The sequence below is a fragment of the Hyla sarda genome, chromosome 1 (assembly GCF_029499605.1).
Source record: "Hyla sarda isolate aHylSar1 chromosome 1, aHylSar1.hap1, whole genome shotgun sequence".
NCBI classification, from domain to species: domain Eukaryota; kingdom Metazoa; phylum Chordata; class Amphibia; order Anura; family Hylidae; genus Hyla; species Hyla sarda.
In genome coordinates this window covers 510,811,433-510,830,228 of record NC_079189.1, presented here as the reverse complement: position 1 = coordinate 510,830,228, position 18,796 = coordinate 510,811,433, and the positions used below count along the sequence as shown (strand labels likewise).

The window sequence follows — 18,796 nt, the reverse complement described above, 5'->3', positions numbered from 1 at the left end:
TTTCAATAAAAAAAAAGTTATACAGATCTTCTGTATGTTCTGGGGGAAGTCCTGTATGTCATTCAAATCAGAAACATTGCTCCTTCCTGCCACCTCTGTCTGTGTCAGGAACTGGCCATAGCCGTAGAACAGGGACTCTGGAACAGTGTTTACTTACCAGGGTGCCTCTAGTTGTTGCAAAACTACAACTCGCAGCATGCCCGGACAGCCATCGGCTGTCCGGGCATGCTGGGAGTTGCTGGGAGTTGTAGTTTTGCAGAAGCTGGAGGCACACTGGGACAATGACAGTTCTGGACATGGGCAGAGGGGGCAGCAGGGAGCAATTGTGTGATTGGAAAGACTACTTCCTACAGCAGCTGATTAGTACTGGAAGGCTTACCTTTTTGTTTAGTTTTTTAGTTTTTTTAATAGAAGTTATTTACAAATTGGTATAACTTTCTGTCACCAATTAATTTGAAAATATAGTTTTCTCCAGAGTACCCCTTAACCCCTTAGGGACCAGGTCATTTTACACCTTAGGACCAGAGCGTTTTTTGCACATCTGACCACTGTCACTTTAAACATTAATAACTCTGGAATGCTTTTAGTTATCATTCTGATTCCGAGATAGTTTTTTCGTGACATATTCTACTTTAACATAGTGGTAAAATTTTGTGGTAACTTGCATCCTTTCTTGGTGAAAAATCCCAAAATTTTATGAAAAATTTGAAAATTTTGCATTTTTCTAACTTTGAAGCACTCTGCTTGTAAGGAAAATGGATATTCCAAAAAAAAAAATATTTTTATTCACATTTCCAATATGTCTACTTTATGTTTGAATCATCAAATTGACATGTTTTTACTTTTGGAAGACACCAGAGGGCTTCAAAGTTCAGCAGCAATTTTCCAATTTTTCACAAAATTTTCAAACTCACTATTTTTCAGGGACCAGTTCAGGTTTGAAGTGGATTTGAAGGGTCTTCATATTAGAAATACCCCACAAATGACCCCATTATAAAAACTGCACCCCCCAAAGTATTCAAAATGACATTCAGTCAGCATTTTAACCCTTTAGGTGTTTCACAGGAATAGCAGCAAAGTGAAGGAGAATATTCACAAGGGGTAAAAGGAGAAAATGTATACTTATATTTGTAGCCCAATTTCTCTCGAGTAAGCACATACCTCATATGTCTATGTAAAGTGTTCGGCGGGTGCAGTAGAGGGCTCAGAAGCGAAGGAGCGACAAGGGGATTATGGAGCGTACGTTTTTCAGAAATGTTTTTTGTGGGGCATGTTGCATTTAGGAACACTAAAATGTGTGTTTCCCCCAAAATTTCACATTTTTGCAAGGGTTAATAGCAGAAAATACCCCCTAAAATTTGTAACCCCATCTCTTCTGAGTATGGAGGTACCCCATAAGTTGGCCTGAAGTGCACTACAGGCGAACTACAATGCTCAGAAGTGATATTTGGCTTTTTGAGAGCAAATTTCGCTCAAGGGGCATGTCGCATTTAGGAAGCCCCTATGGTGCCAGAACAGCAAAAAAAAACACATGGCATACCATTTTGGAAACTAGACCCCTTGAGGAACGTAACAAGGAATAAAGTGAGCCTTAATACCCCACAGGGGTTTCACGACTTTTGCATATGTAAAAAAAATAAAAAATTCACTAATATGTGTGTTTCCCCCCAAATTTCACATTTTTGCAAGGGTTAATAGCAGAAAATACCCCCCAAAATTTGTAACCCCATCTCTTTTGAGTATGGAGGTACCCCATAACTTGGCCTGAAATGCACTACGGGCGAACTACAATGCTCAGAAGAGGAGGAGCGTCATTGAGCTTTTGGAAAGAGAATTCGTTTGGAATGGTAGTCAGGGACCATGTGCATTTACAAAGCCCCCCGTGGTGCCAGAACAGTGGACCACCCCCATGTGACCCTATTTTGGAAACTACACCCCTCACAGAATTTAATAATGGGTGCAGTGAGCATTTACACCCCACTGGCGTTTGACAGGTCTTTGGAACAGTGAGCTGTGCAAATGGAAAATAAAATTTTAAATTTTCACGGATCACTGTTCCAAAAATCTTTCAGACACCTGTGGGGCGTAAATGCTCACTGTACCCCTTATTACATTCGTGAGGGGTGTAGTTTCCAAAATGGGGTCACATGTGGGTATTTTTTTTTTTTGCGTTTATGTCAGAACCGCTGTAAAATCAGCCACCCCTGTGCAAATCACCTATTTAGACCTCAAATGTACATAGTGCACTCTCACTCCTGAGCCTTGTTGTGCGTCCGTAGAACATTTTACGCCCACATCTGGGGTATTTCCGTACTCAGGAGAAATTGCGTTACAAATTTGGAGGTCTTTTTTGCTTTTACTGCTTGTGAAAATAAAAAGTATGGGGCAACACCAGTATGTTAGTGTAAAAAAAAAAAAATATAAATTATACCAACAGGCTGGTATAGACCCCAACTTTTCCTTTTCATAACGGGGTAAAAGGATAAAAAGCCCCCCAAATTTGTAGTGCAATTTCTCCCAAGTACGGAAATACCCCATATGTGGCCCTAAACTGTTTCCATGAAATACGACAGGGCTCTGAAGTGAGAGAGCGCCATGCGCATTTGAGGACTTCATAGGGATTGCATAGGGGTGGACATTGGGGGATTTTATGCCAGTGATTCCCAAACAGGGTGCCTCCAGCTGTTGCTAAACTCCCAGCATGCCTGGACAGTCAGTGGCTGTCCGGAAATGCTGGGAGTTGTTGTTTTGCAACAGCTGGAGGCACCGTTTTGGAAACACTGCCGTACGATACGTTTTTCATTTTTATTGGGGGGGGGGGGGCAGTGTAAGGGGGTGTATATGTAGTGTTTTACTCTTTATTATGTGTCAGTGTAGTGTAGTGTTTTTAGGGTACATTCACACTGGCGGGCGTTTACAGTGAGTTTACCGCTAGGAGTTTGTGCTGCGGCGACAAATTTGCCGCAGCCCAAACTTGAAGCAGAAAACTAACTGTAAAACTGCCTGTGTGAATGTACCCTGTACCTTCACATGGGGGTGGAACCTCCAGCTGTTTCAAAACTACAACTCCCAGTATGTACTGACAGACCGTGCATGCTGGGAGTTGTACTTTTGCAACAGCTGGAGGCACACTGGTTGGAAAACCTTCAGTTACCTAACTCAGTATTTTCCAACCAGTGTGCCTCCAGCTGTTGCATAACTTCAACTCCCAGCATGTACTGATCGCCGAAAGGCATGCTGGGAGATATAGTTATGCAACAGCTGGAGGTACGCAACTACAACTCCCAGCATGCCGAGACAGCTGTTTGCTGTTTGGGCATGCTGGAATTTGCAGTTTTGCAACATCTGGAGAGCTATAGTTTAGAGACCACTGCACAGTGGTCTCCAAACTGTGGACCTCCAGATGTTTGCAAAACTACAAATCCCAGTATGCTCGGACAGCAAACTGCTGGGCATGCTATCAGTTGTAGTTTTGCAAGATCTGGAGGTGCACAGTATAGAGATCACGGTGCAGTGGTCTCAAACTGTAGACCTCAAGCTGTTGCAAAACTGCAAATCCCAGCATGCCTTAAAAGCTCTCTGGGCATGCTGGGAGTTGTAGTTTTGCAACATCTGGAGGGTTACAGTTTAGAGACCACTATAGTGGTCTCAGGCTGTAGCCCTCCAGATGTTGCTAAGTAACTCACCGGCTTCCATAGGATCCAGGGAGCTGCGTCGCCGTTCTCTTCTTCCGCCGATCGTCGCCTGCTGCCGTCGCCGATGGGTGAGTGGACTTTGGCGCTGGTGCCTGTCGGTTTCCCCGTCCTGCCCTGCCTATTGTGGGTGGGCAGAACGGGGAAACCGAAAGTAAAGCCCCCCGCCCCCGATCTGCTATTGGTGGTTGTGTCTAGACCACCAATAGCAGGGATAGGAGGGGTGGCACCTCTGCCACCTCACTCCTATCTCTACAGGGGGATCCTGGGTGTCATGGACAACCGCGATCCCCCTTCTATTCCGGGTCGCCGGGTCACCATAGACCCGTATGACCCGGAATCGGCGCAAATCGAAAGTGTAAATTCACTCGCGATTTGCGCTGATCGCCGACATGGGGGTGGTCTGATGACCCCCCTTGGCATTTGCACGGCATGCCTGCTGAAGGATTTCAGCAGGAATGCCGTTCCGATCTCTGCCCGGCGGGTGGCAGAGACTGCAGAAACACCAGGACGTCAGGGGACGTCCTTGGTCCTTAAGGCACAGGGTGCCAGGACGTCCCCCGACGTCCTTGGTCCTTAAGAGGTTAAAGGGGTACTCCTGTGGAAAAAATGTTTTTTTAAATCAACTGGTTACAGAAAGTTTAACAGATTTATAGATCACTTCTATTAAAAAATCTTAATCCTTCCAGTACTTTATAGGGGCTGTATACTTAAAGGAGTAGTCCGGCGCACACTTTTTTCATTTTAACCTGTCCGGGCTGCAAAATAAAAGAAAACAAACTTTCTCTTACCTGCCAAGAAGCCCCCGGAGCTCCGGTACACTCCGGTACAGGTGTTCGGTCCCCGGGCTGTATTCTTACTTCCTGTTAGCCCGGCACGTCACATGGAGCTTCAGCCTATCACTGGCTGAGGCGGGACATTGCTGCGGCTGTCCATTTTAGGAACTGTCCAGAGTAGGACAAAATCCCCATAGCAAAGATATGCTGCTCTGGACAGTTCCTAAAATGGACAGCAGAGGTCAGCAGAGAGCACTGTGGTCATGACATCAGAGGAAATGCATTTCTTTTTTGGATTTCTCTTAAGTATACAGCCTCTAAAGAGTACTGGAAGGATTAAGATTTTTGAATAGAAGTGATTTACAAATCTGTTTAACTTTCTGGCACCAGTTGATTTAAAAAAATAAAAAAAAAATACCACGGGAGTGCTCCTTTAAAGCATATTGCGTCAAAAAGCCAGCTTGGCTGTGTTTTCCTGTTGACCTCCAGCAGCCATAAGCATGAAGGGAAGTTAAAACAGAGGCTACCATTATGCACTTTGACACTTTGACATACATGCAGTTCTTGGAGCATTTAATAAAACAACCACAAAAAAAAAAAAAAACTAACATGGCCATTGTGACATTACTTTGCACCACTGTCACTATGTGTGAACAGAAGCCTAATATTCTTTGCCCACTTTAGCCTGTAAAGGTTTTTACTTAGCTAATTCCATCTTGTATTTATAGGGCAGCTATTGACACATTTTTTCTGTCTATTATTTGTACTTATTTTTTGTATAGTATACAACCATCCCAGTAACTAAAATGACATATGTTGTTCTGACCTGTTTTACAGAAAAAACATGGAACCACGAGTACAAGTGCAAGCACGAGCGCAGCAGCAGCAGCTAGCAGTAGCAGGGTAAGGAAAGGCTTCTTCATGTTCTTGTGATTTATGATTTTGTATTGTTACTGTTTGTTTTATTTACTATGTTTTTTTTAATGTTTTTTCAAACAATGTGGGGGAGATTTGTCAAAACCTGTCCAGAGTTAAATTTGCTGAGTTGCCCATAGCAACCAATCAGATTGCTTCTTTCATTTTTGAAAAGGCCTCTGGAAAATGAAAGAAGCGGTCTGATTGGTTGCTATGGGCAACTCAGCAACTTTTTCTCTGGACAGGTTTTAATAAAGTTCCCCCTATGCCTCAAGCTGTTGCAAAACTACAACTCCCAGCATGCCCGGACAGCCTTTGACTCCTATTTGATGCGTTAAAGCAGTCTTTCCGAACCAGTGTGCCTCAGACTGTTGCTAAACTACAACTCCCAGCATGCTTGGACAGCCTTTGACTCCTATTTGATGCATTAAAGCAGTCTTTCCCAACCAGTGTGCCTCAGACTGTTGCAAAAGTACAACTCCCAGCATGCCCGGACAGCCTTCGGCTTGCTGGGAGTTGTAGTTTTGTAACAGCTGGAGACACATTGTTTGGAAAACACTGGGGTAAATATCAAGAAAATAGTATTGTGGACAGATAGTGGTGTCCACTGCCTAGTATAGACAACTCCCAAAAATAAACAAGTAGATAAGGAGGGGGGAGAGAAAACTGTATAGGTGCTAATAAAACATAGCTTTTAATAAGTCGTCTAAAACACACTGATTAAACAAAGTGATGTACGAATAGGTGACAAGGCAGGTGTCAGCCCTGTGACCTAAAGATAGACACTAACAAGGCTGTTAAAATTGCATGTAAAGGGATTGTCCCACAGATGCAGTAGCCCAATATAAATTGTATGCTGCTGATAGATAATATAGAAATAGTTGCTAGCTATGCCCAACGCGTTTCAGCACATGGTTACATGTGACCTCATCAGGGGCTAACTGGCGTAGAACAATACAGTTATTGCATATGAGAATTAATATCGGGGTAGCTCGATACAATAGCGACCCCAACAAAGAGCGTGCTGGATGTGGTGCACAATACTCATTTACAGCATATAAATGACAGGACCCGGACGCAACCTGCAAGGAAGCACATAAGAACAATGGTCCTCAGTAAGCATATCATTACCAAAAATAGTAAGGTACCTGTAAAGCAGAAGAGATAGTTACTCACGGTTATGGCGTCTATCTGGGATAAATCCTGACGATGTGTGTATAACCCGCAGTGGCGGGGAGCCTAGCTTCCGTGCCGGCTACTCACACACATGTCAGAGAAGAGCGGCGTCTGACGACTTATCCGCTTCCGGTCTAAGGTGGGCGTGGCCCGGCTAACGACGCCGTCTCCATGCCAGCGCCAAAACAATGGAGAGCGCGTCATCCGTCCCGCTGATCTCGCGGGGCGGTAGCACGGGTATAGTTAACCCTAGCCGACCCGAAGGTAAGTCAGTTACACTGTCCCAAAATAGGACAGGTAGGAAAATTAGCTTTAAATGGCAGCCCAAAACTACACTTTGGATATGTGAATTAGGGTAGGCGAGAGCCTAGCCAGACATTTATACTGAGTCCGATATTAGACATTGAGTAATGTATAACAGGGGAACAGTACATGGATTGGCACATCTAGGTAGTACAGATAGAATAAAATTATGAAATTAGAATATTCATAATAATAATTAATTAAGAGTAAACAAGCTAGAGATCAGAGACCCAGAATTAAACAGAGAAGGATATCGGATAAAAATAATGACCAAAAAGCAGCTCTGGTGGATGAGGGGAGGTAATGAGGGACGATATCCCAAAAATTGGGGTACCAAAAAAGTGTCCGAGGGGTATTGTAGGGGAAGCCCTAGATGGAAGGTGGAGAGGGGTTAGCGGGGGCCTAGTGAGCCTATATAATGCCTAGGCATCCCTAAACTAAGCCCTATGCCTAGGCGGGGTGGCCGCCCTAAAAAGGGCGGTCCCGCTCTGGAACCTAAGCCTAGTGTGCCCTAGTATTCCCTAACTAGGGGGTGTACTAGCTAATTGGCTGACTACAGCCACCCCTAACTACCTAAGAAAACACCCCTAATTAGCATACCCCCACGGACACTTCTAGAGAAAACTCCCATAGCAGAGCAGCTCATTCAGTCCTTTGGGCGTGACAGTTTCTAGATTAAAGATCCAACGTGCTTCACGCTGTAAAAGAAGCTTGTCTAGATCCCCACCTCGAGAAGATGGATTCATCTTTTCAATTCCAAAGAAAGTCATGCCCTTAGTGTCCCCACCATGTATCTCATTCACATGCCTAGCCAGGGCAGTGTCTCTCTTGTTTCTGATGTCACCTATGTGCTCAAGCACCCTACGACGTAATTCTCTGATGGTCTTACCTACGTACATCAGGGCGCACGAGCACACAGCGACATAGACCACTGCCCTGGTACTACAATTGATGAAATCTTTGATCTTAAATAGTTTGTTAGAAATTGTGATGGTAACACTTTCTGTTTTTTTCATAAAGGGACATGCCCGGCAATGACCACATTTGTGAGATCCTGTGATGTTACTTCTGTCTAGCCAGGTGCTAGGGGGGGGAAGAGGGGCAAGATGACTATGCGTGACCATGTCCCCTATACTTTTCCCTTTTCTGTATGTGATTTGTGGGTAATCTCCGACAAAAGTCCTGAGATCTTTATCCATCTGTAATATGCCCCAATGTCGTTGTAATATCTCACGTATGGGGCCTGACATGTTGTCAAAGGTACCAATCACCCTACATAAAGGTGCCGTCTCCGGGTGCTTCTTGGGTACCAATAATTGTTGTCTAGGGGTAGCTTTTGCGTGTTTAAAAGCTGGAATAAGAACCCGGTCCGGGTAACCCCTGTCTCTGAATCTGGATCTCAGATCCCCAGCCTGTCTCAAAAACTCCCTCTCTTGTGTACAGTTCCTCCTGAGGCGGAGATATTGTCCCTTCGGGATACCCCTCTTAAGGGGTCCCGGGTGACAACTCTCCCACCTCAGGAGGCTATTAGTAGCAGTGGCTACTGGGGTAGACACATTCATATACATGGCTTAAAACTAAAATGTTTTGGATCTGCTCCAGTACAGTAAATCAGTTTTTTCCAAACAGTGTTTTTCCAGCTGTTGGAAAAACTACAACTCCCAGCATACCCGTAAAGCCTTTGGCTGTCCGGGCATGCTGGGAGTTATAGTTCTGCAGCAGCTGGAGACGGACTGTTTGGAAAACACTGACATATGCAGAACAACCTATTGCTGTCTGCAGAGGGGCTCTACGTCATCATTGCCTCAGAGGGTTAAGAACTCCCAGCATGCCCGGACAGCCTTTGACTCCTATTTGATGCGTTAAAGCAGTCTTTCCGAACCAGTGTGCCTCAGACTGTTGCTAAACTACAACTCCCAGCATGCCCGGACAGCCTTTGACTCCTATTTGATGCGTTAAAGCAGTCTTTCCCAACCGGTGTGCCTCAGACTGTTGCAAAACTACAACTCCCAGCATGCCCGGACAGCCTTCGGCTGTCTGGGCATGCTGGGAGTTGTAGTTTTGTAACAGCTGGAGACACATTGTTTGGAAAACACTGGGGTAGACACATTCATATACATGGCTTAAAACTAAAATGTTTTGGATCTGCTCCAGTACAGTTTAAATCATTTTTTTCCAAACAGTGTTTTTCCAGCTGTTGGAAAAACTACAACTCCCAGCATACCCGTAAAGCCTTTGGCTGTCCGGGCATGCTGGGAGTTGTAGTTCTGCAGCAGCTGGAGACGGACTGTTTGGAAAACACTGACATATGCAGAACAACCTATTGCTGTCTGCAGAGGGGCTCTACGTCATCATTGCCTCTGAGGGTTAAGCACTCAGGAGGCGTTAGTCACTCCTTTGGGTGGAGATTAAGGTTCTTAATGTTGCAGTTTTGGGATGGCCCTGTCATGTCATGTGTGCGTGAGATTTGGGAAGAGCCTCATACGTAGCAGGCTCGGAGGGGTTTGTCAGCACACTGAAAAGAGATTCTGATGTTGTGGTTGAGTTGCAGTGCAGAATATCAGTGAGGACGCTGGGTTTGCTCATAAGAAATAAGGTACTTTTTTTTTTTTCTCCATGCAGCAGTATAGGTGTATAGCTGTGTAAACAGCTGACATAAGCATACGATGGTGACGTAGCGCTTTTTTTTTTTTTTTTTTTTTTACCCTAGTTCACGGTGATTTTGCCTGAGATGGTCTGAGAAGGTCTTTGCAGAATTTTGTCTGCATGTGATTTGGGATGCAGAGAATTTTATACTCATCTCAGTTGCACAGGAGTTCTAGTGACTGTACTTTTATTTACAGGGTGTGGTGTTATTTGCTTGTGCCTTGTGTGGAGTTTGGAGAAGACTTTGACAAGGGTGACCTATGAGATAAGCAGCATATCGGTGTCACTTCATAGGGTCTGGCATCTAACGGGAAATTAACATAGAGAGTGAAAAAAAAAAGTTCTAGAGATGGTTGATTATTATAAATGAGATTACTTATAGGGGTTTATAGAGAGCATAGCCAAAAATAGATACACGTAAAAGTCATTGGGGGTAAGATTCTTTTTTCTTGCTATAGGAGATAAGCAGCGTAACACATGTTTGGAAACCTCTTGACTCTGTCCTGGACAACCTACTGCTATATCAGGCCTAGACTTTGTGGAAAATGGAAGCTTGTGACCTCCTATATTAGTAGGGTACAGTCACTCTTCCGAGATTAAACTGTGTACTGTGGTGGTATAGATGTATACAGGATCCTGGTGTATGTCATTTACTATCATGTGGCAGAACAAATACTGATGTTCACCTCTGCTCTATTTGTATGCATGTTGTTGTTGTTGTGGTGTGTGTGTGTGTGTGTTTTTTTTTTTTTTGTTTTTTTTTAAAGGCTATGTTTTATACTCTGGCTTATAGCAGAATGTGTTTCAGTTTTGTATATCAGTAGCAAGTAGAATTGTGAAGTGGGCAAACAAAAGAGAAAAAGTCCTGGGATGCTGTCTATTCACTTTATCATCTGCATAGAGTTTGTGTCCTGTTTAAATATTAGGCCCTGTTTTTATGGTTTTTATGACTGATCTAGTTGCTCTTTGATTGTATCCACCATTTCTCCATAGTATGTTTTTTTTTTTTTTTATGACAGAACTTCTTACATACAATATGCTGGTGCTCTAAAAATGAGTAAACAATAATAACAAGAAATGAATGATTATGGGGGAGATTTATCAAAACCTGTGCAGAGGTAGAATGTCGCTTCTTAAATTTTTAAAGAGGTCTGTGAAAAATGAAAGAAGCGATCTGATTGGTTGCTGTGGGCAACTGCACCACTCTTCCTCTACAGAGGTATTGATAAATCTCCCCCATAGTGTGTCCATATATGTTTGTTGTGCTTACTGCTACTTTGCATATGCTGCCAAGCTCTAATATGGAAAGTATGCTAAAGCTGTTCTGCAAATCTGTCTGAAAGGCATCTAGGCACCTATATCATTCATGCCGTTTTATAGTTAATAGTGTACTACTGCTCTGCTGATGGTGGTCACTGGACTTGTCACTTGTCTCATTTCACCTGGTTATACCTGTACAGATCATTGTACTTGGTCAGTGTTGTCCATGACTGACATAAGTTTGTATATAGATCACAGTAAAAGAGGATGAATGGATGTTTGGTTATCGTATCTGGTTGCATACTTACCCATAGCGTGTCTTCTCAGTAGGATCAGTTCTGAGAGATGTATTGATGGGACATGTGTTCATATAGTAGACTTATCTCTATAATGTAATACAATACAGCTATAAAGGCTACATACTGTATGTGCTCTCTCTATGGTGTATACGCCACCAGCTGTGGATTTAGTGACCTGTTAATAGAAGACTATTTTGACAGCTGTATGTAACATTTGATGAATGTAGGGAAGGGCCTTAAATCCCAGGCCAATGTTGAACTCCCTGAGAGAACGCACCCTAAACATATGAATAGAGAAATGTAACAACTAGTAATCTTGAGCTACAGTGCACGACAATGTCCTCTGAATACACGTCCTGTCCACACTGATAGAAAGAGGATCGTCCAAGCTGGACACACACGGACCTGATTTTTTTGGATGATGAAATAATCGAACTGATAAATGGGGTTTATAGAGAACTGGAAAAAGTGCAATGCTCTGCTCTGAAGTGTATGCTCACATACATCTCCTTATTTACCTATTTCTTGTTGCTTTATAGCAACATATTCTGCAGCACTGTACACTATTCCTAATGGGGCTGACAATCAAAGTTCTCTGTCCCTGACTAAGGCTGGGTTCACACTAAGTTTTAAGCAATACGAGACCGTATATGGCTGGGGTGAGTGAAAACCGGGCGCTCTTATATCCCAGCCGCATATGTAATGAATTTCAATGAGCCGACCGTATATGGTTTTCCCACCGGACCTAAAACCATGCTCTACCACGGTTTTAGGTCTGGTTAGAGAACCGTATATTGGGCAAAAATGAGCCGATCAGTGTTGGACTCCGGTGGGCTCATTGAAATACATTACATATGGGCCTGATGCGGCTGTGATACGGGAGCCCACGGTTTTCGCTCCCCCCAGCTGTATACGGTCCCGTATTGCTAAAAACATGATGTGAACCGACCCTTACACAAGTAGTACCCAGAGGAAGCGTTCACAAACATGGAAAGAACATACAAACTCCATGAAGAAGTTTTTCCTGTTAAACCCTTGACCCCAGTGCGGCAAGATGACGACAGTACTGGTTGGCCTCTGTGCCACCTCCTCCAGTGCAGTGGTAGTATATACCACAGTAAACCTCTCGCCACCAAGTTTAAATGTTTAGTTTTTATCCCCAAACCAGGGACTGCTCAGGCAACTCCCTGAATGTTGTACTGCACTCTGTATTTGCATCCACAGGGGTTAGGTCTGTTTACTAAAACTGGCACAACCGTCTGGGTGGACGTACTGCAGCACATGCCATATATCTCACCTTGGTACACAAGTAAAAAGCTTCTTAGTACAAAAACTTTAGTAAGGCTTAGTAAAATCTGTCACATGAAGCATCAATCTAAAATATATAAAAAATAATACTTTTAGGAGGTCTGGCTTCCTTTTGGAATTGTTTTTCCCTCTCACAGATGGTTATTTAGACTGAGATCTGGGAATCTAGAGACCAAGTCAGGACCATGTACACTTTGTCACATTCTACAAACCATTGCTGAATGAGCTTTGGACCCTCATGACTCTATTATGAATTCCCAGTTGCCCATACTTGAATTTTGATAGGTACCAACTAGGGCTGAAACAACTAATTGATTAATCAGCAACTAATCAATTATGAAAATAGTTGTCAACTATTTTCATAATCGGTTGGTCGATTTAGTTGGTCAGCCAATTTCTAAAGTTCACATACATAGCGATTATCACTATGTATATATGCAATTGTGGTCCTCGGCAGCCTGTTTAGTGAAGAGGGGGCCCAGCACACACCATCTTCTGCTTCCTGCAGCTCCAATCAGGAGACCCCGGTTGTCAGGCTCTGTGGTAAAGGCCAGACTCACAATAGTTGCAGAGAGAAGATGCAGGAAGTGGAAGATTATGTGTGCTGGCCCCCTCTTCGCTTAATAGGCCACTGGGGGCACGTAGGATGGACAGCCAGGGAATGTGCTGCCCCTCCTATCTGGCCACAGGTAAGAAACAGAGAGGGGGGTATAACCCTTATAAGGAAAAACATTTTTTATACCTTAAACACACAGAAGATCTTCAGTCCGATCCCCTCCCCTCATTGACTCCTTCCCTAATCTAACTCACAAATTTAGAGATGTTCTGCCCCATTTGTTTAGCCATCATAATTTTGGCTTTTGTCAGATCCTTAGGGCTCTGACACTGGGCAACTAACAGTTGAATTGGTCAGTTTTGCCCTTTGTAATAGACCCAGAAATCATCCAATATACAGGCAAACACATGTAAGCAAATCTGGCAGAACAAAAAATTCCTATAATTAGTCAGCCACACATCCACTGTGTAAGTGAATGATAATGGAACCGCACAATAATCGAGCTGTGTAAAAGGCTCATGATCACCATTCTATGGGATGTGCTCGGATATAGGGGATAGGGTTAACCCATGTAAAAGGACCTTAAACTTGCCTTAGTTTCCTGCTTCTAACTCATGAAATTTGAGGATTGAATGCTCAATTGCTGCCTAGCTTTGATCAGTCGGGGACTTAGTGCTGAGACCCAACCAATCAGTAGAAGAAGCTAGGAGAAGCAAATGCCCAACCCCAGCTCTCAGCGATTTCCGTTCTGCTTCACAGGATGACTCCATAGACTTAGAATGAGGCCCCAGGACAGAGATCGCTGAAAGCTTTTTATTAATGACATGTACACTCTAACTTTATTCTGTTGGTCAGGATAATTACAGTAATACCAAATTTACAAAAAAAACTTATTCTGATCCCTATACTTTTATTTTTTCATCTATTGATCTGTTGGAGTGCTCTATTTTTGGGGTGAATTCATACGTACCTGTGGGTTCTGTTTGCCTTTAATGGGTAGCACACAGCTAATTAGAATTTTAGCTGTGTGAATGTGCCCTTGGGTAGTTGTGACATTTGTGCAGTGGCCAAAAAAAAATTCAATTTCTGTCATTGCATTTTTTTTTTGTTTTCAGCATTTATGTGTGATTGTGTGGGCATAATAATGTTATATTTTAATAGTCCAGACATTGTATTACAATGTACCGTCTTCTCTGCGCAATGCTTTTACAGCCTGCCTAATTAAAGTTGTAAGTACACACTGCAATATTACAGCTGACACCATGCAACATAGGCTTTGCAAATGTAGTCAATCACAGACTCATGTGCTCATGTGATGGGCTAATATGTATGCCATTACATGTCCCATTGATGGAGCAGCAGGATCTGACATGTATGACCAGCACAGTATAAGATCATTTATTGTGTAGCTAGCGGGGGTTTCAGTCTAGCACTTACCCATATACCTCCTGTATGTTACATTTAGCAGACTTGTGTGATATTCTGCTCCAATGTGTCATCAGTCAGGGCCCAGATTAGAACCTGTAATTAAGTTATTTTGGAGAACAGGATCCCACATACTGTTCATTTCACATGGTATTCGCCACATCATAGACATTCAGCATTACAGCAATGATATCTTATTTGCTTATATAGTTTTACCATTCTGCAGTGCTGTCCCTGTTGATTTAAAGGGGTATTCCAGGAAAAAACTTTTTTTTATATCAACTGGCTCCAGAAAGTTAAACAGATTTGTAATTTATAGTTAATACAGAAAGAAGCGAGTAGTGGCACCTAACGGTATATAGAGTGCAAAAAATATATAAATGGAAATATCCAGGAATGTTCATAAATAATCAAGGTTCCTAATACACATGATAGTGGCAGTCCATTGTTAAAACTTGCTCCATGCGTTACGGTGGTGCCAGGACACAGGTAAGTAGTTCACACAATGTATGTAAAAAAGGAATAAGTCCGGCAACTCGCCGTTCATACGCTGACTGCTGCGAGGCTCAAATCATATTCATGAGGCAGAGATCTGTGTGGGAAGCTCAGGAGGCGATTAACCGGTTGATTTTGTGCAAAAGCACTTCGTCCGGCCTCGAGATTTGTAAATTACTTCTATTAAAAAATCTTAATCCTTTCAATAATTATCAGCTGCTGAAGTTGAGTTGTTGTTTTCTGTCTGGCAACAGTGCTCTCTGCTGACATCTCTGCTTGTCTCGGGGACTGCACAGAGTAGAAGAGGTTTGCTATGGGGATTTGCTTCTAAACTGGGCGGTTCCCGAGACAGGTGTCATCAGAGAGCACTTAGACAGAAAAGAACAACTCAACTTCAGCAGCTCATAAGTACTGAAAGGATTAAGATTTTTTAATAGAAGTCATTTACAAATCTGTTTAACTTTCTGGAGCCAGTTGATATATATATAAAAAACCCTGGATAACCCCTTTAAGCTCATCTTTCAGCATATGTTTGAAATGAGAAAGGAACATCCAAACTCCCTGCAGATGTTGCCCTTGGTTGGCTTTCAACCTAGGACCCTGTGCTGCAAGTCAAATGCAAAATGATCCAAAAGTACAAACTAGTTCACTCCGTTCGGGCCACTAAAGTCAATGGTGCTTGTGCTTTTCTGCTCACATTTAAGTCCACATCCCATTTTGACATATTGCCGACTTATACATGTTACAGAGGGCACAAACGTAATCATTAACAGCTTCCAGGTCTACTGATCCCATAAGTAGGCCTGGTAGGGCTGGCATTGTATGGGGATTATGTTTACATCTAAATTTACACTACGTTTGTGATAAGCACTGATATACTGACAGAATGGTATGCCAACCTTTAATGGACCAAACATAGTATAATAATGACTGCATATGGCTCATTTTGGTTGTTATGCTGACGTATATATCACAAACATAGTGTACCGTATTTTTCGCCATATAAGACGCTCCGGCATATAAGACGCACCCAATTTTAAAGGAGGAAAATCTAGAAAAAAAAAAAGATTCTGAACCAAATACAATGTAAAGTATAGGACAGTGATCTTCAATCTGCGGACCTCACAGATGTTGCAAAACTATAACTCCCACCATGCCCGGACAGCCGTTGGCTGTTTGGGCATTCCAGGAGTTGTAGTTTTGCAACATCTGGAGGTCCGCAGGTTGAAGACCACTGGTATAGGAGGTAATACTCACGTGTCCCAGCCGCTCCGGACCCGTCGCCACTCGTCACTGCTGCCCTGGATGTCGCTCCATCGCTGTCGCCGCATCCCTGGGCTCTGGAACGTCTCTGCTGCCCGGTATCTTCGCTCTCCGTCGCCGCCATCACGTCGCTAAGCATGCCGCTCCTATTGGATGACGGGACGGGCAGGGGATCCTGGTACGGAGCAGTCATTCGCCGATCGGACACCGAGGAGGCAGGTAAGGTCCCTCCCGGTGTCATGTAAGCTGTTCGGGACGCCGCGATTTCACCGCAGCGGTCCCGAACAACCCGACTGAGCAGCTGTGTTAGTTTCACATTCGCTTCAGACGCGGCGGTGAGCTTTGATCGCCGCGTCTAAAGGGTTCATACAGGGCATCACCACGATCGGTGATGTCCTGTATTAGCCGCGGGTCCTGGCCGTTGATGGCCGCAGGGACCGCCGCGATATGACAGGGTTTTAATGTGTATTTGCCGTATAAGACGCACCAACTTCCCCCCCCCCCCCCCCCCCCAGTTTTGGGGAAGAAAAAGTGCGTCTTACACGGCGAAAAATACGGTAATTCTTAGATGTGAATATAGGCTAAATCACAACTTTTATTTATCCCCTGCCACTTTCCCAAAAAAAAAAAAAAAATGTAACGCTTTAACCAGGCAGGACATGGGGACAGCAAATCTGCAGCTGCTCATAGCAAACATAAACCTAATCTTCTGTCTTTAGAACAAGCTGCACCAAGTACATAAGAGACCCGCGCCTCCTGATACATTTTGCGTCTTTCAATGACAGATTTCATTGACCACAGATGAAACATCAGTCCTTCTAAATCTCCTCTGGTGCTGTAAGTGTGGTTCATGCATTATATCTGTGGTCTGAGGTAAACACAATGTATATGTCTACACTTCCTTTTCTATTCCCGCCCCTCAGATTACGTAGCAGTCCTGCTCAGTTTTGGCTCCTATTCTGTCTTGCGTAATGTGACATGAAGGGTTCAGAAGGTATTATTTCTGGAGGGCAGGCACAGTTCTGGGTGGGGAGCGTGCGGACATATTTTCAGCAATACATTCCCAGGTGTGGTTCAGCAATTTCAGAACACCAAAACAGTAAGAAACCTTTAATAAAACTCATGTGGGCCCTGCCCTTATGTGCACCCCATACTAATTTGAAATTGTTCAACAAAGTAGTTTCCAGCACTTCAGGTGAGGTAAAATCAGCTCGCTTTATTGTAATTCTGGACATGCAAATACCATCAACATGTACAAGATTAGTTTATACATTTTGGCACAACATCTGATCAACTATTTGTAAGGATTGGATTACACTTGGTTCTTTTTGTAAAATAAATAAATAAAACAGCAAGTGTAATCCCATCTTTACAAATTGATTATTTTTTACATTTTTATTTATCTATTTATTTTGGGGGGGGGTTCAGTTTATGGCACTTTTTTTTTATTTTTAAAAATTATTTTTTTTTTTTTTAGGAAATTTGGGAGTTTCTACTTCAGATAAAAAGCCAGTAACAACGCAATGTGTATTTTAATATTGGTGTTTTTCCCCCCTATTTCTTCAATTGATATCCTTAGGTGATGAAAAAAATCAGATGACTTGTAATGAAAAAAAATGCAGGGGATAAAATGCCAAAGAAAAAAACAGCAATGCTTATATACACTCTAAAATACCCCAAAAAACTGCTTCTATGCAGTGGAAAATAAGGGGGAAGTTTTTTCATATTTATTTTTTCTGCCAAAAAACAAACACCAAACAAAAGTTGTGTGTAATCCCAGCCTCATTGTTATTTGTCTGTCAGTATTATGATAAAGTAAGATGGTGTTACCCCGCTTAAAGTGCTGGAACCTTCTTTGTTGGACATTAGAGATGAGCGAACTTACAGTAAATTTGATTCGTCACAAACTTCTCGGCTCGGCAGTTGATTACTTTTCCTGCATAAATTAGTTCAGCTTTCCGGTGCTCCCGTGGGCTGGAAAAGGTGGATACAGTCCTAGGAGACTCTTTCCTAGGACTGTATCCACCTTTTCCAGCCCACCGGAGCACCTGAAGGCTGAACTAATTTACGCAGGAAAAGTCAGCAACCGCCGAGCCGAGAAGTTCGTGACAAATCGAATTTACTGTAAGTTCACTCATCTCTATTGGACATTAAGGGAGCTAAACGTTAGTGTTGTATACAATTCTAAATTATGATTCACAAGTAGAGATGAGAACTGGCACTCCTATTATATCTTCCCGCCATACAATACAATATGGCCCCAATTGCGGTATGTGCAATACAGCCAGCACTGCTGTAGCCGTGCAAAAAGCCTGTATACAAATGATCCAAGTATACATCAATTAATGAAGAGGAAAGCTGCACTCACCATGTACTTTTCATTTGTGCTTTATTATAGTCCAAACATGGGGATACACACAGAGTGGGTGCTTTCACAGGATGAGCGACATGTTTCACGCACCTAGTGCATCTGGCTCTAATATCTAACCCTACACTATCGCTTCCTTAAATATAACACTCTCTTACACTCACCCAGACAGTGAATGCGGTTCCCGATAAATTATAGTAAGGATATAAGTTTGTAATAAGGGGACTGTACATACCCAAGTCATTTCATCGGGGAGATTATATGGGCAATCTGTCTGGTCACTGTCTGTATCTGATTTGTCTATCAATTTCTTA

General features: G+C 43.1%; 1 protein-coding gene across 10 annotated transcripts in view; it reads left to right on the top strand.

Annotated features, from left to right (window-relative positions):
* The window catches only part of CAST (calpastatin), a 197,570-nt gene that overhangs the window by 104,560 nt on the left and 74,214 nt on the right, over nt 1–18,796 (top strand). For 9 of the 10 annotated variants that reach the window (XM_056537592.1, XM_056537573.1, XM_056537570.1 and 6 more), the window contains one exon: nt 5,306–5,371. In XM_056537592.1, the coding sequence (XP_056393567.1) occupies nt 5,306–5,371 (66 nt within the window). Of the gene's footprint in view, nt 1–5,305; nt 5,372–9,301; nt 9,459–18,796 lie in introns of those variants that run through there. The other variant, XM_056537610.1, reaches the window with a different exon arrangement.